This window comes from Sabethes cyaneus, chromosome 1, assembly GCF_943734655.1.
Source record: "Sabethes cyaneus chromosome 1, idSabCyanKW18_F2, whole genome shotgun sequence".
Classification (NCBI taxonomy): Eukaryota; Metazoa; Arthropoda; class Insecta; order Diptera; family Culicidae; genus Sabethes; species Sabethes cyaneus.
The window spans coordinates 119,060,581-119,086,917 of NC_071353.1; the positions used below are offsets into that span (position 1 = coordinate 119,060,581).

Here is a 26,337-nt window from a genome sequence, read left to right on the forward strand (position 1 = left end):
CTTCATATTTGATTATTGTACAAAGCAATTACAAGAATGTTGCGAAATTATTGTTTACGGATCATATTAAAATTATGACCTGCTCAAGTGTCCGGATATTGATGCAGCATGGAATTACAAGATTGTCACTCTTGTGTACGAGTTGTCTGCTCTAAAGTATTTAAATATTGCGTGTTTCATTAAAAGTTATCCGCTGCGCAATTCAAAATGAAATGCTCTTTCATGATTGCTGGATCGATTTTGTCGTTTACAGAACAAGTTAAACAAAATTCAAGAGTAGATCCAAGCAACGGAGATTGTTACAGTTGGACAAAAAAAACACTCTGTTACATGAGAGAACCAAATAGAGCATTTTATTATGATAGAAGAACCAGTTATGCTGCTATTGTCATTACCACGGAAACGTATTGGTACTTGAGATAATGTTGTCAGTGCATAAAATGCTCTATTGAAATTGTGAGATACATGTATGTGAGGTGCATGCAGGACTCCATATATAGTCACTCTACTTCCCCCTTAACGACGAAAGTGTTGGCAATGCTGTCATGTGAAGCTGTGCGTGATTATCATTGGCAACATTGCTCGCGTATCGGCCTCTTTTCCAGCAGACCCTTGGACAGGTAAGACGTACTTTGTTCACACAGCGCTTCTCCACGTCGAGTGATTTCTACAGTGTGATTTATAATGGCGTCTGGCATGAAACCTGTTATGCTATTGAATATTCACAGAAATAATAAACCAATTCCAAACACAAACACAAACCAAACACAAGGATTTTTTTCCAAAAAAATGATAATAAGCTCTTTCTTTGACTTTTACGCCGTTTTCAAACATCTGTCGTGAACCATGAACCAGCAGTTTTACGTACGCTTGATTTGTATGGGAGCTTTCACATTGTTACCGGGTTGGTTGCTGCTTTTTCGGAAACCGCTAGTACAATGAAATATGTGCGCAACAAAATATCTATTAACTAATTCCAAATTATACATTGGTCGCTTTTGTGAACACGTAATGATCGATATGATCAGTTAAATTTATTTTCCACTAGCAATTATGTTTTTCTGAGCGTTTGTTGATATAAAGCAGATCGATGAATGGAATGACAAGTTTTAGGAAATTATAACAGCACTGGAAGCACTGATTCCGTGGCGAAAGCGTGCTCTGCCAATACAGATGCATTTTTAAGGTGCAAAACAATACATGCTTCGAACGGTAGCCATTTATCCAGCCATCTTTGAGCCACTTTCGGTTTCCCCTTAAGCGCCACCTCTGAAAGAGGACCACTCGCTCGGTTGAGGTTGCCCGGCACGAAACCTTACCTCAGGGGAGGTTGTGGAAGAAGTGACCCGAATCGCGCAAAGGAACGGTTGATTTGCATACCTGGCACGTTAATCTACTCGCGTCCAGATGGTGCCGCTATTACCTTTAGCGAAGACAACAACTGTTCAATGAAGACAGAACCTTTCAGAAATTGTGCTTCGATCGGAATACAACGTATGCTATAACACACGTTGATCGGGACGTTTCTGATCGGAACGGGCCCGATCGGGATGTGGAATCGAGGCGTCTATTAATAGACTTAACTCTTGTTATCTCTCCCCCTTACTACAGTGCGGTCTCTCCCGACTCGTTCTGGCAACAAACTATTGGTTCACTTTTTCGAGCGACAAGATTTAGAAGGTGTGTGTGTGTGTGTGTGTGTGAATGAGTTTGAATTTTGCGTGCACGTCTATTCACGGTTCCGATTAGCCAACTGATCGGTCAGTTGTTTTCTGGCTGCTGCTGTCGACAATAAACAACGTCGACCGTTGCAATAATGGCGTCGTTGCGATGGCGCCGGCCAAGATTTGCGATGGGGTCGACCAGCGTCGTTCGGCAATGTGGTGCTACGATGGCGGCGCGGCAGTGTGGAGCCGTTGCACTAGCGATGGTTGAGCGTTGCCCGAAATAAGGGAATCGCGTGGTTTGCTCGGCGCTGCTTTTCGATATCGTCGTGAAGTGGTGGTACCGCTTAGGCGTTGCTAGAAGTGGGTTGGCAGAAAACGGTAATTCAATCTACGATGGATGGTACACAGTGCTGTGTTTGGATTTCGGTTGCAGTGTCGAGTTCATTCGAGTCACACAGAGGGCTTCGGCAGGGTGATGCCCTCTGCTGTGCAACATAGCGCTACAAGGTGTTATGAAGCGATCGGATATCAACACGATCGCGGGGCACGATCTTCAGTAAATCTAGTCAATTCGTCTGCTTTGTCGATGACATGGATATTATCGGCAGAACATCTGTGGCGGTGGCTGAACAGTACACCAGACTAAAGCGCGAAGCAGAAAGATTGCGTTAAAGGTAAATACGTCTAAAACCAAGTACATGCTGTCCACTGGAATTGAGGCCGACTGACGCCGCTTGGGTAGTAGTATAATGATCGACGGCGATGAGTTTTAGGTAGTCGACGAATTTATCTACCTTGGCTCACTGGTAAAGGCGGACAATGTTCCAAATCTGTTGGGTACTCTTACCACTACGTCCAGTATTTTGAACTATTGTGGTATGCCCCGTTTACTACTTTTGCTGTACGCTTCAAGCTGACCTATCACTTATTGAGGAAGTGATAGGGTGCTTTCTGGAGCTAGATAGATGCCAATCAGAGGTGACTTGGTTTTTGAACCTTGTTACCCTGATCGGCGACGAAGACCATATCTCCCCTTTTCGAGATATTGCAGTCTGCGTGATATTGGTGCTCCAGAATTGCAGAGCAAGTGTTCCGAGGTTAAATATCATCTTGTACCAAACTAAGATTCCGAACATGATATTTACTCGGACAATATCCTGTCACAAGACCGGTATTGAGACTCAGCTTTTGAGTAACCTTAATAGTCGACGTTATAGATTTTTCAATTGTTTGAGCGTTTGTACGGCCATCTAATTGGCCATGACTGCTTGGCTCTCCCATTATTTCAGCTCACCCTTCAGAGTTGGAGCCACCTTGTCTGTCGATTCACTACGAGTCGGCGTGTTGAAGATAGACGAGGAACAGGGATTAATGTTCCTCTCCTATTCTGCTCTCCACCTCCTTCGTTTCTTTGTTTTTAGGCAGAGAGAGCATGCTCTGGCATGTGACTGGCTTGATGCAGTCTGGGCAAATTACTGTGGAGGGTGCCCTGGTACTCCACAGCCTCCGTTACGGCAGCGAATTTATAGAACCCCCTCCACCATTCATCTATCGGTACGGGTCGCGTCACACCTTGGGTTAGGGGTTTATCTATTCAAATCTTTACGTAATAGCCATGGATAACGGCTATTAAAACCATCCTCCATATACTGACTAAGCCTTGTTGCAAAGTTACCCTGCAGCGAGTGCTACGTTCGTGTTTCGGGGGCACTCTCGAGTCCCTTTGAATAGCGCAGATGGTTGCGACAAGGGGATGTACTGTATGTTATTTAACTTGGCAACGAGGCGAAAGAAACGCTCATCGAGAAAGGTTGCCAACTCCTAGCCTTCGCAGACGACCTCGACATCATTACTAGAATCCTTGGGACGGCGGAGGCAATCTACGTCAGACTAAAAACGGTAGCTAATATGATTGGGTTACAAATCAATGCGTTGAAAACCAAATATATGGTAAGAAGAGGCTCCAGAGAAAATAACGTTCGCCTTCTACGGACAGTGAAATTGACGGCGATGAACTGGAAATGGTTGATGAGCTCATATATTTGGGTCTCTGGTTACTGCCGACAATAATAGGAGTAAGGAGAGTAAATGACGCATTCAAGCTGAAAGTCGAGTCCACTGATATGAATCCTGCTGATATGAATCACGTACTGCCATACGCGTAGATGATGATCTGTGCAGCTGATGATAAATAGTGAATCTTTAGCACTAGTCACAAGAATTTGGGGCCCTATTCTCACAGTCACCTCACCTAAATTTTTTAGGTGAGGCGACAATTAGCGATCCTCATAGTCACCTGGGTGACTCCGCTCACCTGGGTGACTGTACAAATCAAACGGGGAGCCGTTAGGTGAGGTGAGGTGACTGTGAGAATAGGGCCCTTGTTCTTTAAACAATTCTCAGAGTCTCAGCAGTCGATCACAGTGCAACATCTTACTTAGCTACAAGGAAAAAGACTGCTGCTTGTATTGAGAATTATGCACTACACGCAACGCTATCAAGTAATGAACTGGATCTGTTGTGATGTTGGTCATTCTATACAGATCATGACAAAATATTTATTGCCTACTTGTCATTTATCGCTCGTGATGACTTGAGAGTGATGACAATTAATCTGCAACTGATCGCTCTTAAGTTCTTGTTTGGTAGAAGCAATTTTTTCCATCCTTGATCGAAAGAGTGCATGTTGATGCGGTGCTCACAGACCTGAAACCTTTATCACGGTATCCTCTTTGCAGGATTCAAAAATCTAGGAGGTTGTTCAGCATTTTGTAAGTGCCTACGCCGCCGAATGTATGGAACTCCAATGTCTAGTCAACAGGTTTCACGATTAGTACTCGAATGAACAAATGTTGGTGTGTTTATTTCGAAGTAAAAGTAGTAAAATCCGTATGCATTATGTCTGGGCCTTAACGCTGACGGACGCGTTGACACAGCATTCTGTTTGACCCTTTAGCCGCCTGGCTAACTTTGAGCTACGCTGTTGGTCTACAAGGAACGCAGCAATTCAGGACCTTTTTGTTTGCTCTGACAAACATTATTTTTCTTCGATGATGAATCAAGTAATTATTTATAAAATCTCACATATGAAACAGCGAAACCCGGAACACAGAAAATGGCAAAATTCTGTATTTTCTTTATTCCATTTCATAAATATGGACTAAGGTTTTTCAGATTTCTTACCTTTTTCAATTTTTTTTATTATATATGTATATATTCACAGTGAAATATTACAGTTTCTCTTTGTCATATATATAAGTGTTTTCATTGTTATTCTTTCTGTTCTGTCTTATATTTATAGCTGTTATCCGACCATGTTGAATTATTCATCTTCTCATTCGCGAATCCGCAAAAGGAAAAACGTATCATAACAGTTAGATTTCAATGCACTGCCTGTTACACACACAGTAAATATATTTGTATTTCTCAACCCATAACAGCTACACTGTAATGTACAATACAAACACCTACGCGAACGCGAAGGAAGCTGAATCATGGCTTTCAGGAGCCCCCGCCGCGGCTTGACAAACGGTCTGATCATGGAAGGATAGGGGTTTGAATTTCATGAATTCACAGGGAAGAATGATCCCTCTTTTTTCCTGATGAAAGTTTGCTTTGTATTAAAGTCATATCTTATATTGAATGTTTTTCCCTTTTTTCTGTGTGCCTTTTTTAAGATAACAATTTTTCGTTACGAAAGGTATGTTAATCTATGTACACATGCAGGATAGGATTAGTTAGCATAACCGAAAGATAGGGGCAATCAATTGCTTGCTTCCTGGCGAATCACGGACAGTCAGTATGCACAACTTGTTAATAAATACATGTAACTATCATATTCTCCTACTACACTTCGTCAGGTTTCGACGAGTCGATCTGCTTTACTCACTAGCTTTGTAAAACTACTTCCTTTATGTCATAAAAACGATCTCCTGCATTTTACCCGTCATCCGGGAAAAAGCCGTTCGTCGCTTTTCGAAACTATTTCAAAATATTCTAACAATTATACACTTGTACAAAAACTGGATGCAGTACTAGCTGGCCTAGCGGGGAGAGAACCTCGCATTAGCAACCACGTGTGATGTTTCGTAGCACGCGTACAGACACACTCTCTCTTTCTTTCTTTCTCTTAACAGCGCGGAAGGGAAAGGGATTTCCTTTACTAACAACGAACGGGCAGTGAATTCATCTCTTCTAATCTGCATCCAAAGCTAATTATTCTATACATTCGCGTTTGCTGCCTCCAAAATGGATTTTTTCCTAGATTTAGAGAGTCTCGGGTTATTTTCTCGTTCAATTTTACATACACCAACAAAAACCGAGAAACGACATTTGCGTTGGGTCGGGGTTTTGCATCCTGCTCGAAATCCACGTTTTTTTTCGTAAAACTAGCAGTTCTTTATATCATTAAATGTGTTTACTCTCACAGGGACATAACATTTGCGATTGGATTGGCTTTTGCTTTGTTGCTAAACTTATCGAATATACCTATGAGTGTCACATTTGCAATGGTGAAAACGGACGTGTTTGAGTGTAGAAGGTTGGCTCAAAAGTTTCCGATTTTCAGGAGAATGGAACCCAGAAATCTATAAGCTAAAAAAAACATGCAAAACAAGGACGACGCGACTTTAGGAGCTATATTTTGGCACAAACAAGTAGAGCTCACAAAACTGTTAACAAATAAGAATTGGTTTGCAATTAAGACCTATTTTTTTCGTATAAATCAAGCGATTAGTTCAGTCTTCGGCAAGTGATACATGTGGTCAGTGCATTATCTACGTGACTCAATTACCTAACGGGTTAAACATAAAGAAAAGAAAACTGAGGTAGAGCATCGAATGAGTTTTGAGTTTCCACAAGAATTCTTGCAAAAAATATCTCCTCCATTGTGCCAGAATATCTCATCACCGATATCGCGTCGTTAGTTTTGCAGTGTGATTAATCGTTCTTAGTACATTTGTTTCTCATCTGTGCTGCTAGATTATATGAGCCACCTTATTGTTATCTATTTAGCGATAGGCTAAGGAAAATCTATATTTACAGTCCAAAGTGCGGCTTACTTGAGGATGACGAAAGAAGGGAAGATGAAGCTCCCCCTATACTTGAGACCAACAACAACAGCAACAACAAAAAGTGCTTTAGACCAGAAGTAGATTCTCAAAAACATGTGCCATTCACATTCCATTCAAAGGTAACAGTAAAGTACATCATTCGTATTATTGGGTTCATCTTAGTCACAAATCATCGATTATTCAAAGTGCTAACAATAGGTTAATTGAGAAAAAACGGCATTTAGATTATTCCGAAGGAATTAAAAAGAAATGAAGGTCGTACTTCTTTTTGACGAGTAATTTATATGATTAAATTGTTAGGTTCGTTCGCCTATCTCCGGCCAATTCCTGATTGATATTAGGAGAATATCTAGGACTAAATGTTAGTACGAAACGCCAATTTGTGGAGAATAAAATAATCAAAATATTTAGACTGACACTGGGTTTCCCCGCCAAAGCCTAAAAGAAAATTACATAGTAGAAATGTATCTTATCAGGGAATTGGGCGGCTGTACAGAGGAAAATAATAAATACTATTAAAAGAAAACAAGCAAACAAAACAATAACTCTATCAATAACTGACAATATTCCCTAACAAGCATTGCCAACGGTGTTAGCCGATCTGTTTTCCTATTTCAAAACACTAAACGCTACTACTGCTGCCGCCGTTGCTGCTGCTGCTTCACCGGACCGGTTACAGTTGTTATACGGAAATCTCGTAGTTCATATCGTACACGCTGCCCCTGTCTGGCGGAGTGGGTGTAGTAGCTCGGCCGGACGGTCCGCCGCCTTGTGGTTGCTGCTGTGCGGCGCTGCTGCCATTACCACTGCCAATCGCGGAACCACCACCACCCGAATCGGTCGCATTCATTTCTATCGAGTCCGTCATCTCGAGTGCTCTTACGAACGACATCGGCCGTGTGGGCGTGGCTTTCCGTTTGATTTGCGGCGATGGAGCCTGTGGTCCATTAACGCCACCCGATTGCTGTTGCGTGGTCACTGGGACTACGGAGGCTGGAAGGGGTTGAGGAGGAAATACCGGCACTCCTCCACGTAGGGCTGGGTGATAACCGGTGTTTAAGCTGGCCTGTTGCTGTTGCTGCTGCAGTTGATATCGGGCTGCGCTGACACTACCGTACTGGGGCTGTTGGGGCTGCTGCTGAGGTGCAGTCGGACTGGGCGTATTCTGGTAGACGGATTGAGCCATACTTACAAAAACTCCGGGCGATTGTGACTGTTGCTGTTGATTGTTCGCTGGACCATTTCCGTTGCTGAATCCAGGTGATGTATCCTTCCACATGTACACCCCGCGTTGTGGGCTGCCGGCTAATTCACGAATGTTATCAACTGTTTGGTTACTGCGAGCGTAGGAGAGTTCCGCACCTTGCCGTGCAAGTTCACCCTCGGACAAATAACGTCTTTGGGGGCTTCCATGGTGGTAGACGATGTTCGGTGGCCGCTGCTGTTGTTGCTGCTGTTGCTGCGGCAAGCCACCGTTGTGATGCACCATCGGATACTGCGATGGCTGTTGTTGTTGTTGAGACATTGGCTGCTGCTGATGGTAGGGATGTACCGGGGGAAGACCAGTTTGATGCAGCTGTGATTGCTGTTGCTGCTGCTGCTGCTGTTGGAGAGGAAAATCGTAGTATGTTGCACCTGGCTGCTGTTGTTGCGGTTGGTTGACCATATTGACTCCGATGAAATCCGGCCGTCGGGGTTGCGTTGGCGTTCCGGGGTTGGATCTGGAGAAACAAAGAAAGTTTATTTTTTGATTAGCCTGGGGCAAACGAAATCCGAAAGAGCCAAAAGAATTGCTACTGTGCAAATAATCTTTAGCGATACGCAAATTTTGGAAAGCTTTAGCCTTTTTACCGTATGTTTACAAGAATCGTCGGACCTGCAACATGAACAACATTTAGAACAACACAGGGGAGCGGAGGCAAACCAATAGCCATCTTGAGCAATACGGCTATATTTTTATTCCACTATGCTTAAGAATTAAGTCTTAGCAATAGCCAATGAATCTACGTTGTAACAGTTTGTCGTCATTTAGGAACAATGTATTGTAAATAAGTAATCCGTATCAAAATTATACGTCTATTATTGCAATTAAAACATGTTAGAAAGAGCGCTCTTATGGCTACCAACGAGGAAGCAGCTCTATAGGGCCATAAATACAAAAAGATAAAACTTTAGTTTCTTCAACAATATTGTAGATTACTCTACAATTGTGCTATACACAACTTTTTTGAATCCTTTTTATCTGAGGCGTTGTAGTCAAAAGAGTAAATATCAAATGGCATGGCGCTTTTTGATTCAGGGAGATTGAAGATTTCTTTCAGCTCTACAAATTTTACTTTTATGGAAATAACTCAGTGTAGTAGACCCGTTGCCAGCGTTTCTCGGCCATGTTTATAAAGTCTGCCGGTAGGTGGTCCTTACCAGCGGCTTTGTTGGTCTTCAGCAACCCGATTTCTCGTTTGACATCTTGGAGATCAGCTACTGGGGACATTACATTACTTATCCCGACACATGCCAGACTTCCTTACGAATTTGGTTCACCTCCTAAAATTTGCGTGTGTCATAAGCTCCGAATAGTTGTTTTAATTCTTCACGATCTTTGTCCTTATTTTGAAGCTTTTTACTACTCAGGATCGTAATCAACTGGCTCCTTGCTTGTTGGTATTTGGCCAAGTTATCCCTAGTGGCAATGCTCAGATAATTGTTCCAATCAATTCCCCACCAAACCAATCATTTTGTATATTCCTGGGCTCTTCATTCAGTGTTCACCGATGGCTGAGTGTATTCTACCCCAACCGTCTTCGAGGTTTGAAGCAGCTAACTTCTCGGAAGAAGGCAGTACGTTATCCAGTATTCGCGCGTAGTTCTCGGCAAATTACGGGTTATCTAACTGCTTGACCTATGTCCTCAGTGAGTGAAGTCACAGCTTCGTGTCCATAAAGAACTACTGGTCTGATAAAGGCGGAAGAGGTGTTTTTGTTCTCATCTATTTCTGTGCTCCAGTTGGTCGATTGATTCTTCTTAATCTTCCTTACCAGCTTTAGAGTAGCCAGCGTGGCTCGCGCCGTATCAAGACCTCTTATTTAGATCGGGTCGCGCCATCTATACCATGTTGAACTCTTTTATTCCTGGTGGGTGCCGGTAGGGCCTTTGAAGAGAGCAGATTTCGCAGCATTGTCGTCCGGAACCCTCGCGACGTGGCCGGTCCAACACAATTTGCTAATTCTTATCAGGTGCCATCGGCTTTACTTCTTCATGCAACGGAAGGCTTGACATAAAGATTTGTCATCTCATCGACCAGAATTGAACCCAGCTAGTTGGGATATACGGAGGTCTCGTTTGCCTAACACAGTAGCGAACCAAGTACAGCTATTTCCTTTACACCATTACTTCGAATTTCATATATGAAGTATCACTAGAGAAATGTTCAAATCTATATCGCAATCACTATTTGCACAAAGCTACGTTTTGTTTATTTTTTTTTCTACTAGCAAAAAGCGAATTTTTGCTAGCAAGTATACAATTACCGGTGTTTAGATACATATGAACTTTGCCTTTGTCACCTGAGAGGATTTCTCTGAGTATTAACATGTTCGTTGGATTTACATGCAGTAGATTGAGAGCTTTTCGGCACAGTTAACATTTGTCTTAGGATAAACAAGAATGGGTAAAATTTTTGACACAAATATTGAATACATGTAATATATTTCAGAAAAAATTATTGCAGAACAGTAGAATTTTTTTCATAAAATCAAAGTTATCTAATTTCTCTTGCAACGTGCTGTTTTGCTTGTTATCACTATTGAATCAGGACCACTTCTCGAATACATATGACAAGTTTGTGACCCCAGGTATTGAGCAATTTTTAATCGGCAAAATTGAACTTTCCTTCCTTTTTCTAAGATATCTTGAATAGTAAAACATGCTTACCTTATACTTAACAAAATAAAAGGACATTATTGCTCAATTTTGTCGATCCAAAATTTTACACAATTCAAACGATGTTACAAGCCTATCACATTGAATGAAAAATAACCGATTCATAGTTTCAACACGCGATGATGTTCAAAAACAATCAAACCACTTTCGGGAATAATAAAAATAATAAAAATTTCAAGAGAATAAATCGAACTATCAAACGCATTTCATGCTGAAAAGAACACGCTGCGCGTGTTTCACTTGGGCAAGTAGCGGCAGTTTACCCTTTCGGATATCAGGTAGAAAGATCAGCTGCGCGTTTAGGCTTAATGTATACGCTAGCACTCTACTAGTCCTAAAAGCAAGATCACAAGGCGAACACAGAAAACTGCAAGAGAGGTTTTAACATTTGCTCAAAGAAAAAAAAAGAAAAAAATAACAAAAACAAAACAAATTTAATAGCAAACAACCATTGATTTACCAGCAGCTAGGGAGACTGGAGAAGGCAAGTTCCGCGTGGCTTTTTGTTGTCCAGAAGCCAAGGAAGCATCTGGCAGAGTTAGTTTGCACAGAGGAACTGATCAGAACTAGGCAGCTTGGGTGGGTCTAACGAAAACCACGCGAGGAATCGGAAAATTGTCCTGCTCTTTCTCGAGACGGTTGTTGTGGTTAACATCCGGAGAAAGCACGTTGCACAACAGCCAAGGCAGGCGGGGTGCTGGTTTCTATACCTGTGCAGCTAGGGGGGTCTTTATTCCCGCGGCGGAGCAGCGTTGCGCAATGCTGTTAGCACGCGGAAACGAGACATTTTTTTTCTGTGCTGTGTGGTAGGCGTTGTATGAGTGCGCGCGCGGTGCTTCATTGGTAATTATGGGTGGGTTTATTTCTATGAACAACTTGTGGATGCAACGGTAACTTGTCAGTTTGATGGTGAGAACGACGGGTCAGTGTAAAGACTGACCGAACAAACGTATCTCTGATTATTGATTTACTGATAGTGAGTAACGCTTTATCGGCTTACGTCCATCTGCTCCGTAGATTTGGAGGTTGAAATGGTGTTGGTATTTGCCGGTTAGTAGTAAAATAGGATAAATAGGAATGGGGACAGGTTTTCGACATGTTAAGAGAGAAAGAGAAAATAAGCAACGAAAACGTCAGTGTAATAAGAAAGTTAATATTGGTTTACATTATGCATGTACAAAAAATTCGTATGAAATTGAAGAATGAAGCTATGAATTCTGAATCTAAAGCTACAAGTAAACCAGCAGAGTAAAAATATAAAACTCACCGTCTAACGGGACTAGACATTGCCAAAGGGGTAGCCACACCTAGTGCCTTGATGCGTTGCTGCATTGTGGGTGTTGCCGAAGTGCCGCGTGGAATACCCTGTTGGTTTGGCTGTTGCTGCTGCTGTTGCTGGATAGTAATCATCGGTGGAGGTTGATCTGGCGAGAGACCCTCGGGTGTGAAACTACGCGACGGATCCAGTCCTCTCTGGCGAGGATGTGGGCTGTGCCTTGGATGGTACATACGTATATGTCGAGGGGAATCTCCTCCACCATTGCCTCCTTGGCCTTGACTACCATTCATATTGATACCTCCATTGCCATCGATCGGTGGCAGAAAGAAGTTGCTCTTGGAGCCATGTCGCTGCAGTGGTGGCGTCGGTTCACAGTCCCGACTCTGCGAAGCTTGAGGTTCCATGTCGATATCGGAACATTCACGACCCGGAGATAGCTGTGGAAGATTTTAAAAACTGGTTAGTGTCTCAAGCGCCATTTGGGAGAATTTATTTTTTTATGTTCTCGGTAAAAAACAGGACAATCCTCACGAAAAACAGCAAACATAATAAACAGCTATACTTTCAGACAAATCGACATATAATACAAGCCATTCTCGTGTGGAAAAAGCACAGCCCAGCGAGTGGTGGTTCATAATTTTTCATTTGTACCCGGGGTAAAGCGTTTGGTATAAGCAAAAAAGCTATCGTCGGAGCTATCTTCGTTCTCGTGCAGTGCATGGTCGACGGTCAAGGACGAGTCGTCGGCCATCAGCTGGAACGTAAGCTGATGCGGACCAAATCGGTTGACTCGATGGAGCGCACCCAACTGGGCTGCTCCATTGTGGATCGCCAGGTCTAAGCTATCGTAGCTGCTGCCAGTCGGCAGCGTTGAAAAGGATGTGCTCGAAAACGGCGACGGAACAAATCGTACGCTTGGGGATGGAACTTGCTGTAGGTATGATTCTTGAGTTTGCTTCGAGACCTGGAACGGAAAGGGGGGTGGCTCTTTACATACCAAATAGGAATGCATTGTGGAAAGCAAAGGGAGTACGTCTATTACTACGCCTAGCAGGGCGGTAACCACTGCAGGATAATAGATAGAACTAGGTCACCATCAAAGCCAAGAAAAACTTACCTTTTCAGATTCTTGTTGTTTACACTACCTCGACAAACAAACTAAACATTTTCTTCTAACGAAGGACGGACATTGGAAAGGGGGCGGGCGAGGGATAAGCGAAAAGTACGATCTTCAAAGCGAAGCGGTAGAGCAATCAACTAGAAAGCGGCAGGTTTTATTTTGGTTTAAGTTAGGCAACCTTGTAAAAAGATAAGCGAAGAGTTCTTTAGGTAAAAATAACTTTAATAAACTTCTTTTGACAGTTTCTTCCAGACGATTACCGAAATCGCAAAAACAAAATATACCACAAGTAACGTGGTGGCACCCTTCGTTGTTAGTATTCCTTCTCCATCCTCAACGGTTGCAAGGTTGTAAGCTAAGACAATAGATAGGGGCACACAGGATTCCAAATTTCTCTCCCGAGATATTTTTAATATTTTTAACAGAGCAATACAAAAACATGAACAACTGCGAGACTTTGTAATTTTCTAACACTGATATCATACTTAACTGTTTAACAATTGTATTGCTGATTGAAATTTTTATGTTTTACGCTATATTGACAAAAGATAAGCATTATTGAATGGTATAATTTCTACCGGTCCAGTGTTCCACCGGGAAGTAATTCTGGATTATCACATTTTCCAATATACTATAATGACGCTCGTTTTATAAACGCTCATGAATGCATAATTTGAAATAATCTTTGTAGGGTAAAGAACCAGTTTTAAGCAGTCTAAGCGGGTCACTGATTGTTTTACCTTATTACAAGCGATGGGTTGACTAAGTGGGGGATATCAGCATACCAATCTTCTTGCTATCTTTAGCTCTTCAAGCTGTTACCATTGGAAGACACTATTGTTGAGCTAAACTTTTGATTTTTCGCTTTAAAAGTTGGAGCGGTGGAACTAATTTTGATCAGACCGAACATATTTTCACCCGCAAGGTGCTTTTTTAAGCAATCCTGAAATCTGAATTTTTTTTTAAGTCCCCATAAAAAATCCCTCGAACTTTTTCCCCTATTCAGTAAGTTCGCGTTCCTATCCGCGACCTACTAATCGGTATCTGATGCGTAATCGGCATAGCGTATCGGCATAGATGCGTAAAATGCCATCTGTCTAAATTGTTTATCGGGGCATACACTCACCGCACCGTTCGGCAAACGGTATTCGTCGTCTCTTTTATTCTCTAGTGTTCTTATGGGAAACTGCGAGTTTGACATCTCACTCGCTGTTCATAAGGATGGTGGGAGAACAAAAGAGGTAAACATAGGTAAACAAAGCAAATAACATTGAAACACATCGTTGCTTCATTAAATCACTAAGAAAATCTTCGAAAATTATTGAAAAAGCTGTCTTTTCTCTTGTTTTTAATAAATAAAAATTAATTATGAACATACATTTCTCTTAAAAGTATTGAACCACGTTTTCACCATAGGCGGTTTCAGTTAATTTCAAACTTAAAATTCTTATTTCCAGAACCGAAACAGTGTCTTGGCAACACGATAGTTCATCAGTTGTGCTGCAGCTGCTGCTACTGGTGAACAGGTTCCGTCAATTCAGAATTTGTTTTCAGTTTTGTTAGAAAATAATAAAACTTTCGGCTTGTGACAAAGCCTTAGATAATAGGAAAAAAGATAGTGAATAATATGGTATGTGACAATTGAGTGCTTGACTTTTAGAGTGGTTGTAATCAGTGATGAAAAATGTGATGGATTCGTTAGTAGCGAGGTGGCGATTGCCTTCAGCAGCTGAAAAATGTACGTTTTTGGACAACAATTTTTAATTCATCATATTTCTTGTCGGAAACCCAGTAAATTGTGTTTGTGTGAATCAAATGTATGGTTAATGTAAGTTAAGATGATCCTATCAAAAGATTTTGAAAATATGAATAAAAACCTGATTTAATCCACCCAGTGGTGAAAGGAACCTTTGTTATACAGTCTTACTTGCAATTTGAGAAAGAAATCGACACGTTTGGTTTACATGAAATTTTTGGAAATTGAATAAGTTTACAAAATTTGAACCAGATAGAAGCACAGAAGCACTTATAAATTTTGATAGTTTCTTTTCTCATGAAATTGCTGAGTAAGTTGTTACTAATGAGGGTAAGTGCAAGTAAAAGTAAGTTGTAAGATGAAATATTATTCTTTAACGTAGACATTGCGTAGTAAAGGTCTAGTTAATAGATTTTTGAACCATGCATAATTTCCTGTAACGCCATTCTATTTGATTCACAACAATAAAGTTTTCTTGAATAAATTTCATCAATTTTTATGAACCTTCGGTTACTCACGTTGTTGTATTTTGTACACCATATGTAGGTTTTTGAATGCCATATTGTTATATAGTTACAAATCGTATGTTACGTATATACTAACGTATATTCTTCAATAAACTTGTTATGAGCAAAATGTCAGAATTATTCAATGCATTAATACTTTAAATTGTTAGCAAAATAGATTAGTAAAATCCGACATCACAGAAACGAAGCAAGTAGCATGTGAGGTGTACCGCAATTGGCCCCAACTGGAATTTTCTTTCGTTTCTTCATATGGAAAAATGGTGTCTGTGTGCAGCAAAACTACCAGCAAATGTAAAATGTTTAAAATGTATCCATCTGTTGGTAGTCGAGTAATTCGGGGTCAAAATCAGGGTATTTTTTATAATCAAAGTTCTACAGTTCGTAAACAAACAAACATAGAGGTATACTATATTCAGCAAAGTTGTGTATTTTTATTATTTATACAACTTTGTAATACATGAAAAAGTCATACAACAATTACAAAAAGAGCTAAAATAGAAAAACTGATTTTTGAAATTCATATACAATAAATAAGATCTCTTCGTTGAAGAGATAGAAGGTTACTGTCTTCAGCAAAATTTCTTGTAATAATATGCTCTAAAACTTTGCAGAACACATCAATGTGTTATATTGAAACTGAAGGAAAATAATTTTTTTATTTCACTTTTAGGGGGAATAATCAAAATTCAAATTCTACCAGACGATAGAGCTTTCAATTTTAAGAAACTCTTCCAAAGGTTCGATAAACTTAAAACCAAGTTTTCCTAGTCAAAACTCTAGTGCGCACGTTTTCTTTGGTTTTGGGCTATTGTGCGCGCGAGTAACTGTGTTATAAAAGTTGGCGCGAGTGTTCGAGGGTTAATATCTTTTGACCGGTAAAACCAATTGTTATGAAATTTTGCATATATATTCGTAGTGTGAAAACCTCTCGTTTGATATTAAAATAATTGAAATTAGGTTATTTTTCTTGGTTAAAATCATTATAAATTATTGTTGATTTTGGTGTGGTGTATTGAATTACTCATAACTTTCAAATTAAAGATCCAATCAAAAAACCATTCAATAGTGATCTATCTGGCTATATTACCTGCCAAATGAAACTAATAGCACGTAAATCGGTTTGGCCATCTCTGAGAAACAGGCGATCATTTAAACCTTGTCAAAACTGGTTTTTTAAGCATAACTTTTAAACCACTTGTTTGTTTTTTAATAAAAATTGGCGTGAAGTTTAGCAATAGTGAGAGCTTTCATTTGGTACTAAGATCAATGAAATCGGTTATGTGGTCCCGGAGAAAACCGTGTCACGTAATTTTCACATTTTTGCTTATAACTTTTAAACTAAAAGTCAGACCACGAAACCATTTAATAGTGATATACTAGGAAAAAATACCTTTCAAATAAAAGTTATAGCAGACGAATCGGTTCAGCCATCTCCGAGAAATAGGCGATTGAAAATTGAAGGGCACACACATACACACATACACACACACAGACATTGCTCATTCGTCGAACCTGATCGATTGGTATATGTGACACGGCCCTCCGGGCTCAGATCGACTTCGTGTTTTTCGACCAATTCCTAAACCTTTGTTATATAGTATAACAAAGGTAAAAAGTGCATTATCGGCTCATTTATGTTCAACTGATTAAAATAGGTGACAGTGCTTAACTCGTTCCTTACCCTAGTATTATCAGAAAAAGACGTCCTCCGTGATCATCGTCACAGTTTCAAGTCCATAAAGGACTGTCAGAACTGAGCGCAAAGTAGTCCCGGTTTCCCCCTTGAATGCCCCGCTGAACTGCTAATTGACTTCCAATCAAAACGAAAATCAACAGCGACTGCTACTTAGCGTTATGGAATTAATTGGTTGACAGAATAAAGTAGTGAAGGAAGCCCGCACATACATTATCTGAACACTAGAATTTGAAACCGATCAACAGAAATTTATCAGACACCCATTAAGATTCTTCCCTTAATCAATAATTGCTGCAAACAGCCGGTGTCGATGGTTGTAAGGCGCGGTTACCCACCTCATAGTCCATTTAGTATGGTTTCAATGTAAAAATATCAGCGTTAAGCCTGGTTGAGACTTCGATCCCTTTAGAAACGGGTCCATAGTTTGCAGTTTTGGCAGAAGTAGGCACTCCGAGCATTGGTGTTTGCTATAGTATCGAATGGACAAATGCCGGCGGAAAATAAGCAATAAAAAAACAAATCCTACAATTTTGCAACCACACGAAGCTAAGTGCAAACTAAAAGATTAGGAATCTTGATTAAAAGAAGGGATGCTACCAACCCCCGGGCATCTACTATGTTTCCTGAAACCGACACAAAATGAGGTGGCGCTACAGGCGTTTTGCTTTTAATACGCAACATTCACACGGCAGTGAAGTGATGCGATCAAGCCAACAAAACATAATCACGTAGAAGTGAAGAATTTTACATGAATCTCAATAACAATTCATCAATAAAATAATTTACTATCAACTAACAGAAAACGTTGCATTTAGGACAAGAAATAAATGATAATGCAGCGAAAATCACGTGTGGCGCTGCAGAAATATCGTGTGAATCGTTCTTTTACACGCACACTAGTGATCCGATACGTATAAAATTGATCCAGTGATCCAGCTATGTTGGCTTCACCTATTTTGTTCGCAAACGTCAAAGTTGCCACCGGGGTGGATGCTACAAGAGCCATATTCGTCGCCTAACTATGGAAGAGTCATATTTGCAGTATTATTGTTTGAAATATAATTTACTACGTTTTTTTGAGTTTCATTTATGAAACACTGAACAAGAAAAAGAAACTTCTTCCAAAAATCCATCGGCTTGTCTGCATACTCCTTAGTAAACTTTAGTATGCAGTTGTAACTATCTTTTGACGCTTTCAGATTATGCATTGTATTTATATTAACAAAGTTCTGAAGGGACTATATTGTTAAAATGAAAGCACAGAGGCGAATGCCAACATAGGCAGTCTCTATAAAAAAAATGAAAGCAAAAAACGTTAGGAAAAAAGTTCCACTTTCACCCTTTTGGACCACTGTGTATTGTGATTTTCAGTCTCTTATCCAGAACCCTTATCCATACCTCCTCCTGGTATTCCGCTATAAATCAAAGTTATATGCTGGAAAGGAAGGAGAAAGGAATCATTCTAATGCCAAAGTGGAATGCTAAGCAGTACTATCACGGTGGTCCTCCGACGACTCAGAGGGTTGGGCCAAACCTTACAAGACATCCGTAAAAATATTACTACAGGAGTAATAATCTTAATACGGACTGCCAGAGACCAAGACAATGAAAAAAAGACTAGCAATTGGGAACTTGTAACATCATGGAACTGTAGTAAGTCTCTTAATTTTCTGGAAAATACCCGCATTCTTTTCGATTTGAGTACTGCTTTTATCGCGATCGGCAACATGCCCAGGTTATCGTTAATAGTCAGGCAGGACCTAGAAAACAGAATAGCTACCGTAGAAAGAAAAGAACCGTAGAAAGAAAGATGTAATATGTCCATGTCCAATATAGTCCAATATTCCCACAAGATGGAATGTGGGAACGACCGAGCGATCACTATTCTCAACGCCGCTTATAAAGTGCTTTCTCAGATCATCTTTCGCTATCTATCGCCGCTAGTAAGTGGATTTGTGGTAAGTTATCAGACCGGTTTTGTAGACGAGCGTTCGAACGAGGTTTTGTGGATCAAATCTTTGTGTTACGGTAGATTCATAGATTTCGAAGGCCGCCTATAATTTTGTCGACCCTGAAGAGCTATGGAAAATAATTGACGCAAACGGCTTTCTCGGCTGGTAAACGGCTGAATAAGGTATACCGTCGGTGCCTTGCGCACCTATAGGCATAAAATAGACCCTACAATGGTTCATAGTCTCTTATTCAGCAACTCCTATCTCTACCTCCTCGTGGTACCAGCCGGGATATGAGCAATTTTGGTGGAGACCGGGTAATCAACCCCGGCGGAAGCCAAGGGCGAAACGGTGGTGGGTTGGTGCTGCAGACCTTGTAAGCCGCCACCACGGAAAACTATTAAGCCATGAACGAAGAACAAGGAAAGTCGGACTGGAACAATCGAAATAGACCCACGCGACGAAGAAGGATTATGGATTAAAAACTCGGGACGTGGAACTACCGATCTTTCAACTTACAAAGGAGCATTCGAGTACTCTCCGACGTATTGAAGAGTCACAAGTTCGACGTCGTAGCGCTGCAGGAGGTGTACTGGAAGAGTTCAACGGTACGTACGTTCAGAGATTGACATCTCCATCTACCAGAGCTGCGGCAACACACACGAGCTAGATACACCTTTCATAGTGATGGGCGAGATGCGGAAACGAGGATAGAGTGGTTAATCAATCCTCGAATGTGCAGGTGGATTCTACGCGCAGCTGGAGAATGAATCAAGATGTGCAGAGAGCGCTCTTGGTGCACCACCCAGTGTAAACTGGGAGTGCGCAGTAAATACTTAAGAGAGAGCAATACTTAGTTCAGCAATCTTATGGATAATAATTGAATCTGGACCGGGTTTTCCGGACAAACTGACGCGGCTGATCAAAGGTACTCTGGAACGAGTGATGTGTTACGTGCGCGTTTCGGGGATACTCTCAAGTTTTTTCGAATCGCGCAGAGGGTTACGGCAAGGGGATGGACTGTCCTGTACGTTATTCAATATCGCTATTGAAGGTGTGATCCGGCGAGCGGGCACTAGAAACCGTGGGACGGCGGAGGCAATCTACCCCAGACTAAAAACGGATGCTAGGAGGATAGGGTTACAAATTAATGCGTCGAAAACCAAATATATGGTAGGAAGAGGCTCCCGAGAAAGTAACGTTTGCCTCTCACGGACAGTGACTATTGACGACGATAAACTGGAAGTGGTTGATGAGTTCGTATATTTGGGATCTCTGGTCACAGCCGACAATAATACGTGTAAGAAGATCCAACGACGCATTCAAGCTGGAAATCGAGCCTACTTTTCCCTCCGCAAGATGTTTCGATCTAGGAGCATACTGTGCCGCACAAAGCTGAGGATGTACAAAACGCTAATAAGACCGGTAGTCCTCTACGGACTTGAAACGGTAACTTTGCTTACGGAAGACATACGTGCACTTGCCGTTTTTGAACGAAATGTGTTGCGGACTATTTTTGGCGGAGTGCAAACGGAAAGCGGAGAGTGGCGGAGACGTATGAATCACGAGCTACAGGCACTGCTTGGAGAGATTCCCATCGTACACCTGGCGAAAGTTGGGAGACCACGGTGGGCCGGCCACGTTGCAAGGATGCCGGACGACTGTGTAGCGAAATCCGTTCTCTTCAAGAACCCCACCGGCACCAAGAATAGAGGGGCTCAACGTGCACGATGGCTCGACCAAGTTGAAGCCGACTTGCGTGTGTCGAGACGCGCAACGAATGGGCGACGAGTAGCCCAAGACCGAGTACAATGGAGAGGAATTCTTGATACGGCAAGAGCCACCCCGGCTCTCGGCTGAATAAGTAAGTAATAATTGACTCTATAAATGCCCTATACATAGTATTTTCGAACTTTGCTTGGCTAAGGTGTTAAATTCGCATAAATTAAATTAAATTAAATAAGCAAAATAGGTGCCAGTGTGTGCAGGACAGCCCTAGGTGGAAGTAGGCTTTCGATGAGCACCTGAATGGCGTCCAGGCGAAGAACCATGACGGCGTGGAAAGCGATTTAGACGGTGCAAGGGTGCAACAAACGGGGAAGAGGTGCCAGCTCCCACGATAGGTAAAATTAAGGAGGCCATCATGCAGTCAAAGAACCATAAATGAGCTGGGAAAGATGGCATCGGAGGAGAGCTTATTGAAATGGAACCAGAAAAACTGGCCCTTTATGTGCACCGGCCAATTTTTAGAATTTGGGATACGGAACAGCTAGTGGAGGAGTGGAAAGATGGGGTTATCTGCTCGATCTACAAAAAGGGCAACAATTTGAGCTGTGAGAACTATCGAGCGATCAGCGTTCTCAATGCTGCCTACAAAGTGCTGTCCCAAATTCATTTTCCGCCAACTATCAATAATTGCGAACAGATTTGTGGGAACTTATCAAGCCGACTTCGTCGAAGGACAGCCTATAACGGATCAAATATTTCCACTATGACAGATCCTCCAAAAGGGCGGTCTATAGTTTCTACGCACCATTTGTTCGTTGACTTCAAAGCCGCATATGATACCATCGACCAGAAAGAGCTATGGAAAATCGTGAACGAGAACAGATTCCCCTGGAAGCTCATCAAACTGAGTGAAACTATGATGGATGGTACACAGTGCTGTGTTCGAATTTCGGGTGGATTGTCAAGGTCATTCGAATCACACAGATAGCTTCGTCAAGGTGATGATCTCTCATGCCTGCTGTTTAACATAGCGCTACAAGGTGTTTGTAAACCGAGCGGATATCAACAACACGCGGGGCACGATATTCTACAAATCTGGTCAATTCGTCTGCTTTGCCGATGACATGGATATTATCGGCAGAACTTCTGTGGAAGTGGTTGAACGGTACACCAGACTAAAGCGCGCAGCAGAAAAGATTGGGTTGAAGATAAACACGTCTAAAACAAGGTACATGCTGGCCAGCAGAACCGAGACCGACCGACGCCGCTTGAGCAGTAATATAATGATCGATGGCTATGAGTTTCAATGATACCAGCTGTGAGATTCGAAGACGTATTATCAGCGGAAGTCGTGCTTACTATGAGCTTCACAAACAATTGCAGTCGAGCAGACTAAGCCTCCGTACAAAGTGCACCTGGTTAGACCAGGTGGAACGAGATTTGGCGAAAAGTACTTGGTGTCCGAGGAATTGGAGAGCCTTAGCCCACGACCTAATTGACTGGAGAAATCTTGTTCAACAGGCTTTGTCTTAGAGCAGCAAGCAACTTAAGTATGTATTGTAATTTGCAATAATATTTGAATTCAGGTGAAGAGCCGAATGTGGGAGTCCCGAGTCGTGCTAACCGAGCGCCCAGATACGTTTTTCGCATGATATTTTTCATGAAACGGTGAATTCGCAGAATAGTAAAGTTCGTAATGTAACGGTTCGTAAACGAATTAGAACACGTGATTTTGATGACCTCTTCGAAATCGTTATCTTGAATTTCCTTGAAAATGATAAATCAAATCAGAGCTCAGAGACTTTCTGGAAGCTAACAACATCTATCGTGATAAATGTGACCGCGGCAAGTTTCTGTAATGGATGAATAATGGCTGACGTGCACGTTGCTTCGTTGGATCTTATCATCTACCAAGATGAACCCTGATCTATACCTTTCCCTACTAAAACAAATCCTATCCCGCCGTGATACTTGTGGAGATGCAACGGTACCCGCGGTCTCTAGCAACAACAAGTATCGGACTAATATTCTTTCCTTTTCCCATGTAGTGTACTGCCTTTTGGTCGTGGCCAGCGTCGTTATTTGTCAATTTTCAAAGTATGGGATCACAAGAAGTTGCACAATGAGAACGTCATGCTATTTCAGGGCACCATTCAATTGGTTCTTTGTGCAATCTTACTGGTTCAGCCATTCACGGAGTGCAACTACGGGCAGTCTACCTAAGCTAACCTAAGTTAAGCTCTCAACTATTCAATGATTTAAATTAGTCATACAGGCAGTTAGCTCAGTTGTTTTATTACAGAATTGTTATGTTAATTTTTCACTATGTTGGTGATTTTTGAAAAACCTTTCAACATACCTCTGAATTCATTGTGAATTTTTACCTGTAAAACGTTTGTTTCACCCACAATTAAAATAATTAAAGGGACGCCTAACATAGACGTTTTATAGTGAAGTGAATAATAAGGAAACAATTTCCCCTAAATTTAAAGTTATTTTGGAAAATGGGATAGCTCGGTGAGAATTAGTTAAACGCTGGTAACTGGCAACCTTCGTTGCAGTCTAAATTTTTGTCGCAAAATTTGCTCTGGAACATTTTTTAGCGCTAGACCTTGAAAGTAATTTTCGCCTTTTGGTTGACCGCTTCTTCCATTCAAACGCTGAGCAAACTCTTGGACGACTGTTAGAGGACTTTCAGATGACTTTTAGTCAACTCAACTAGACGATAGCTAGATGGCCTTCAAACGACTTTCAGACAACTTTTATACGACTTTAAGATGACTTTTAGAAGAGTTTAGATAATTTCCGGTCATTTAGACAACTTTCAGACGGATCCAATATCCATGACATAAATAATTTTTGAGCGTTTTAGTAGCTGAATATCAGCGTGATTTGGTCATCTTTTGGTATTCGCCCGTAGCTTTCAAAATGAAGTTTGGAAATGTAAATACATCGTTTTAAAGGTCAAAAAATAAGTTTTCTGGAACTTTCTGGAAAATCTCGAACTGATTACTCGAAAACTGATAAAGTTACAGATATTTACGTTAAGACAAAAAATGTAATCGTCGGGTCATACTGTAAAGGTTGGGCCACCATTGAAATATGCATTGAAATTCCATACAAAGACATGAAGAGAATGAATTCTGTAAAAAACGGCCCGTTTGAGTACAAATATCTTAATTTGAACCACATTATTGCAAACTTTTGACGATCAGATTTTAACCACAATAATATTATAACGATCGCCTTTTCCGACATGTCCTACTACAATGAAAAAATAGCACCAATCCAGGTTTATCATATGCTTTAAATTTAAAAGTTTTAAAATGTTCTCTTTAATTGTTGTAGTTGTAGTATAATAGGTAAATGAAATATTTTTTTATCCCCGTAATAAATTCGATAAATCGATAAAATAGAGACAGGGTAAAGTTGCAGAACACCTTCACCTCTTAAAAGTGTGAATAAAACTGTGATATTTTACAATTTTGAATTTCAGCTTTCTATAAATTTTAAAACCGAAGAATTCGAAACATAAACAGACAGGCAATAAAGTTTAAATATGGAGTTCTCCTCTAAACCTGTAGAATTGTGCCAAACTAGGAGAAACTGTCATCATTTGTTTGCGTTAAAAGTCTAACCAAGTACATGAATACCCGACACCCGACACATGAGGAGAGCAGAAGTCTCAGAAACTAGCAGCGATTTAGCAGAGAAAAACGCCTTCCTTCTTCCTTGAACAGTTTTTGCTTTCGAGATAAGTGATAAGGCGCGCATGCAACAAGCAGCAGAGTTTTCAGAGTAAAGCGTGGAAAATGGAAACAGAACAGTCACATAACAAAGCCGACAGTACAGAAAAAAAACCAACACCAAGCTAGTGTTAAAAATGATTTAGTACGGTTACCTCCATCTCGAGGAACATGTTTCTAGAGTTCAAAAATGATTCGAGAGAGTATGAGAGCTACAGAGAGTATAAGTACATATATTTATAAAGAATATACTTTTTTAAATATTATATCATTATAGGCCAGATTGGTCCAATGAGCTAAACCGTAAACGGTACCTACTGAAATAATAAAAGATAAAACCGAAGAAATCATACTGTGCAAGGCAAAATAAATTAAAAGAAAATCAATTTAATATGCGTTCCAATATCACTGAGTGATTGTTGAAAAATAAAATGAATCGAACAGAGACGCTACATATTGTGAGTTAGTACAAACTGCAAGCAACTGTGCACGTTATTTAGGTTACGGACGGCCAAAAAAGTTGTTACTGAAGTTTAACTTTAATTTCGTGTGAGCAAGTTGCACATTGCAGAGCAACGAAATAAGAAGAACATCAAAGCCGGTGAGTGACGATCACACAGAAAAACAGAGATGAAGTTACTAGAAATTAATGATCACACCATAATAAGTATGAGTTGATAGTGTTATTTACTTGATCAATTTAAAACGACAGAAAAAACTGAAACATTATTATTGCATTCGAAGGTTTATTTATTTTCTCTTTGAGAAACAATATTTCTTTCTTAAAACTCAACTTAAACAGTTTACAAACAAATTCAGTTCAGGGGAGAATGGTTACTTATAAAAAATGTACTATCAATCATCTTTTTTTTTGCGCAGACAGGATTCTATATCGAATTATTAAGTGGTAAATGCGCTGAGGCTGAAGCGTTTTCTAGTCTAGTAACACACCTGTTGTCTCTAAATAGTGTGTGTGTGTGTTTTTAGTGCTCACTCATACATTGGCCACGGGTATTGCATTCGAGATTAATAAAGAAGACAAATGATATGATGCAGCATAGCGGCTTCTTCTCTGCTTTTCCAGGGAACACGTCTCTGTTCTCGGCGACGGAACAATAGGTAGTAATGGAGAATAGTTTTGTGGATAAAATAGGAAAACAAACAGGCATTTTCTTTCTTTTCTGCGTGCACTTAGTATGTGTGCGTGTGGTTGTGATCGTTTGTGATGCAGCGCGCGTGTTTGAGTTACAGTAGAAATTGTTTTTGTACAACTTTTCTGAGTAAAAAATCTATCTGTTTTTCTGAGTACACACTAGGTTACGGATCGCTCTGTCAACTACAAAAAGAAACCAAATGAAAAAAAGGAAAAACAAACTAGATATATACACGTTGACCGGAAATAATGGTTTTTCGAGAAGAAAAAAAAATGATAGAACAAGATGTTAGTCTGGGTAATATAATTGAAACTTAAATGTCACAAACAGAAAGAAAAAATTAAAAGATAAGCAGCAAAAATGAACAAGCATCAATATATAGGAAGGATATCAAATTCTACGCACCTTACTGTAATGGCTGGATCCAACCGTACGAATACCGTGACCATTGCCATGATCCATATAGGTTTTTACCTGCGTATGGCGACTGTTATCGTAGATGCCCTGGCTACTGCCACCGGAACCGCTTGCACTGAGTCCCTGCTGCTGTTGAGAGTTCAAGTGCCGGCTGGAGTTACTGCCGCCTGCCGGGCCACCGTCGTTCGTGATTGTACTAATCGATTGGTTTTCCTTGTTCGACCTCCTAGCGACGTACTTCTGTGGTTTTAGCAGACTGAAAGGAATACAGCGAATCAGTGATA

At 40.8% G+C, this 26,337-nt stretch overlaps 1 protein-coding gene across 1 annotated transcript in view; it reads right to left on the reverse strand.

Moving 5' to 3' along the window:
* Positions 1–4,895: 4,895 nt before the first annotated feature.
* LOC128735102 (palmitoyltransferase ZDHHC8) overlaps positions 4,896–26,337 on the reverse strand; it is a 53,427-nt gene continuing 31,985 nt past the window's right edge. The window contains exons 6-8 of the mRNA XM_053829596.1: positions 26,042–26,309; positions 11,946–12,394; positions 4,896–8,460 (exon numbers count right to left, since the gene is read on the reverse strand). Of these exons, the coding sequence (XP_053685571.1) occupies positions 7,422–8,460; positions 11,946–12,394; positions 26,042–26,309 (1,756 nt within the window). The 3' untranslated portion in view covers positions 4,896–7,421. The remainder of the gene's footprint in view (positions 8,461–11,945; positions 12,395–26,041; positions 26,310–26,337) is intronic.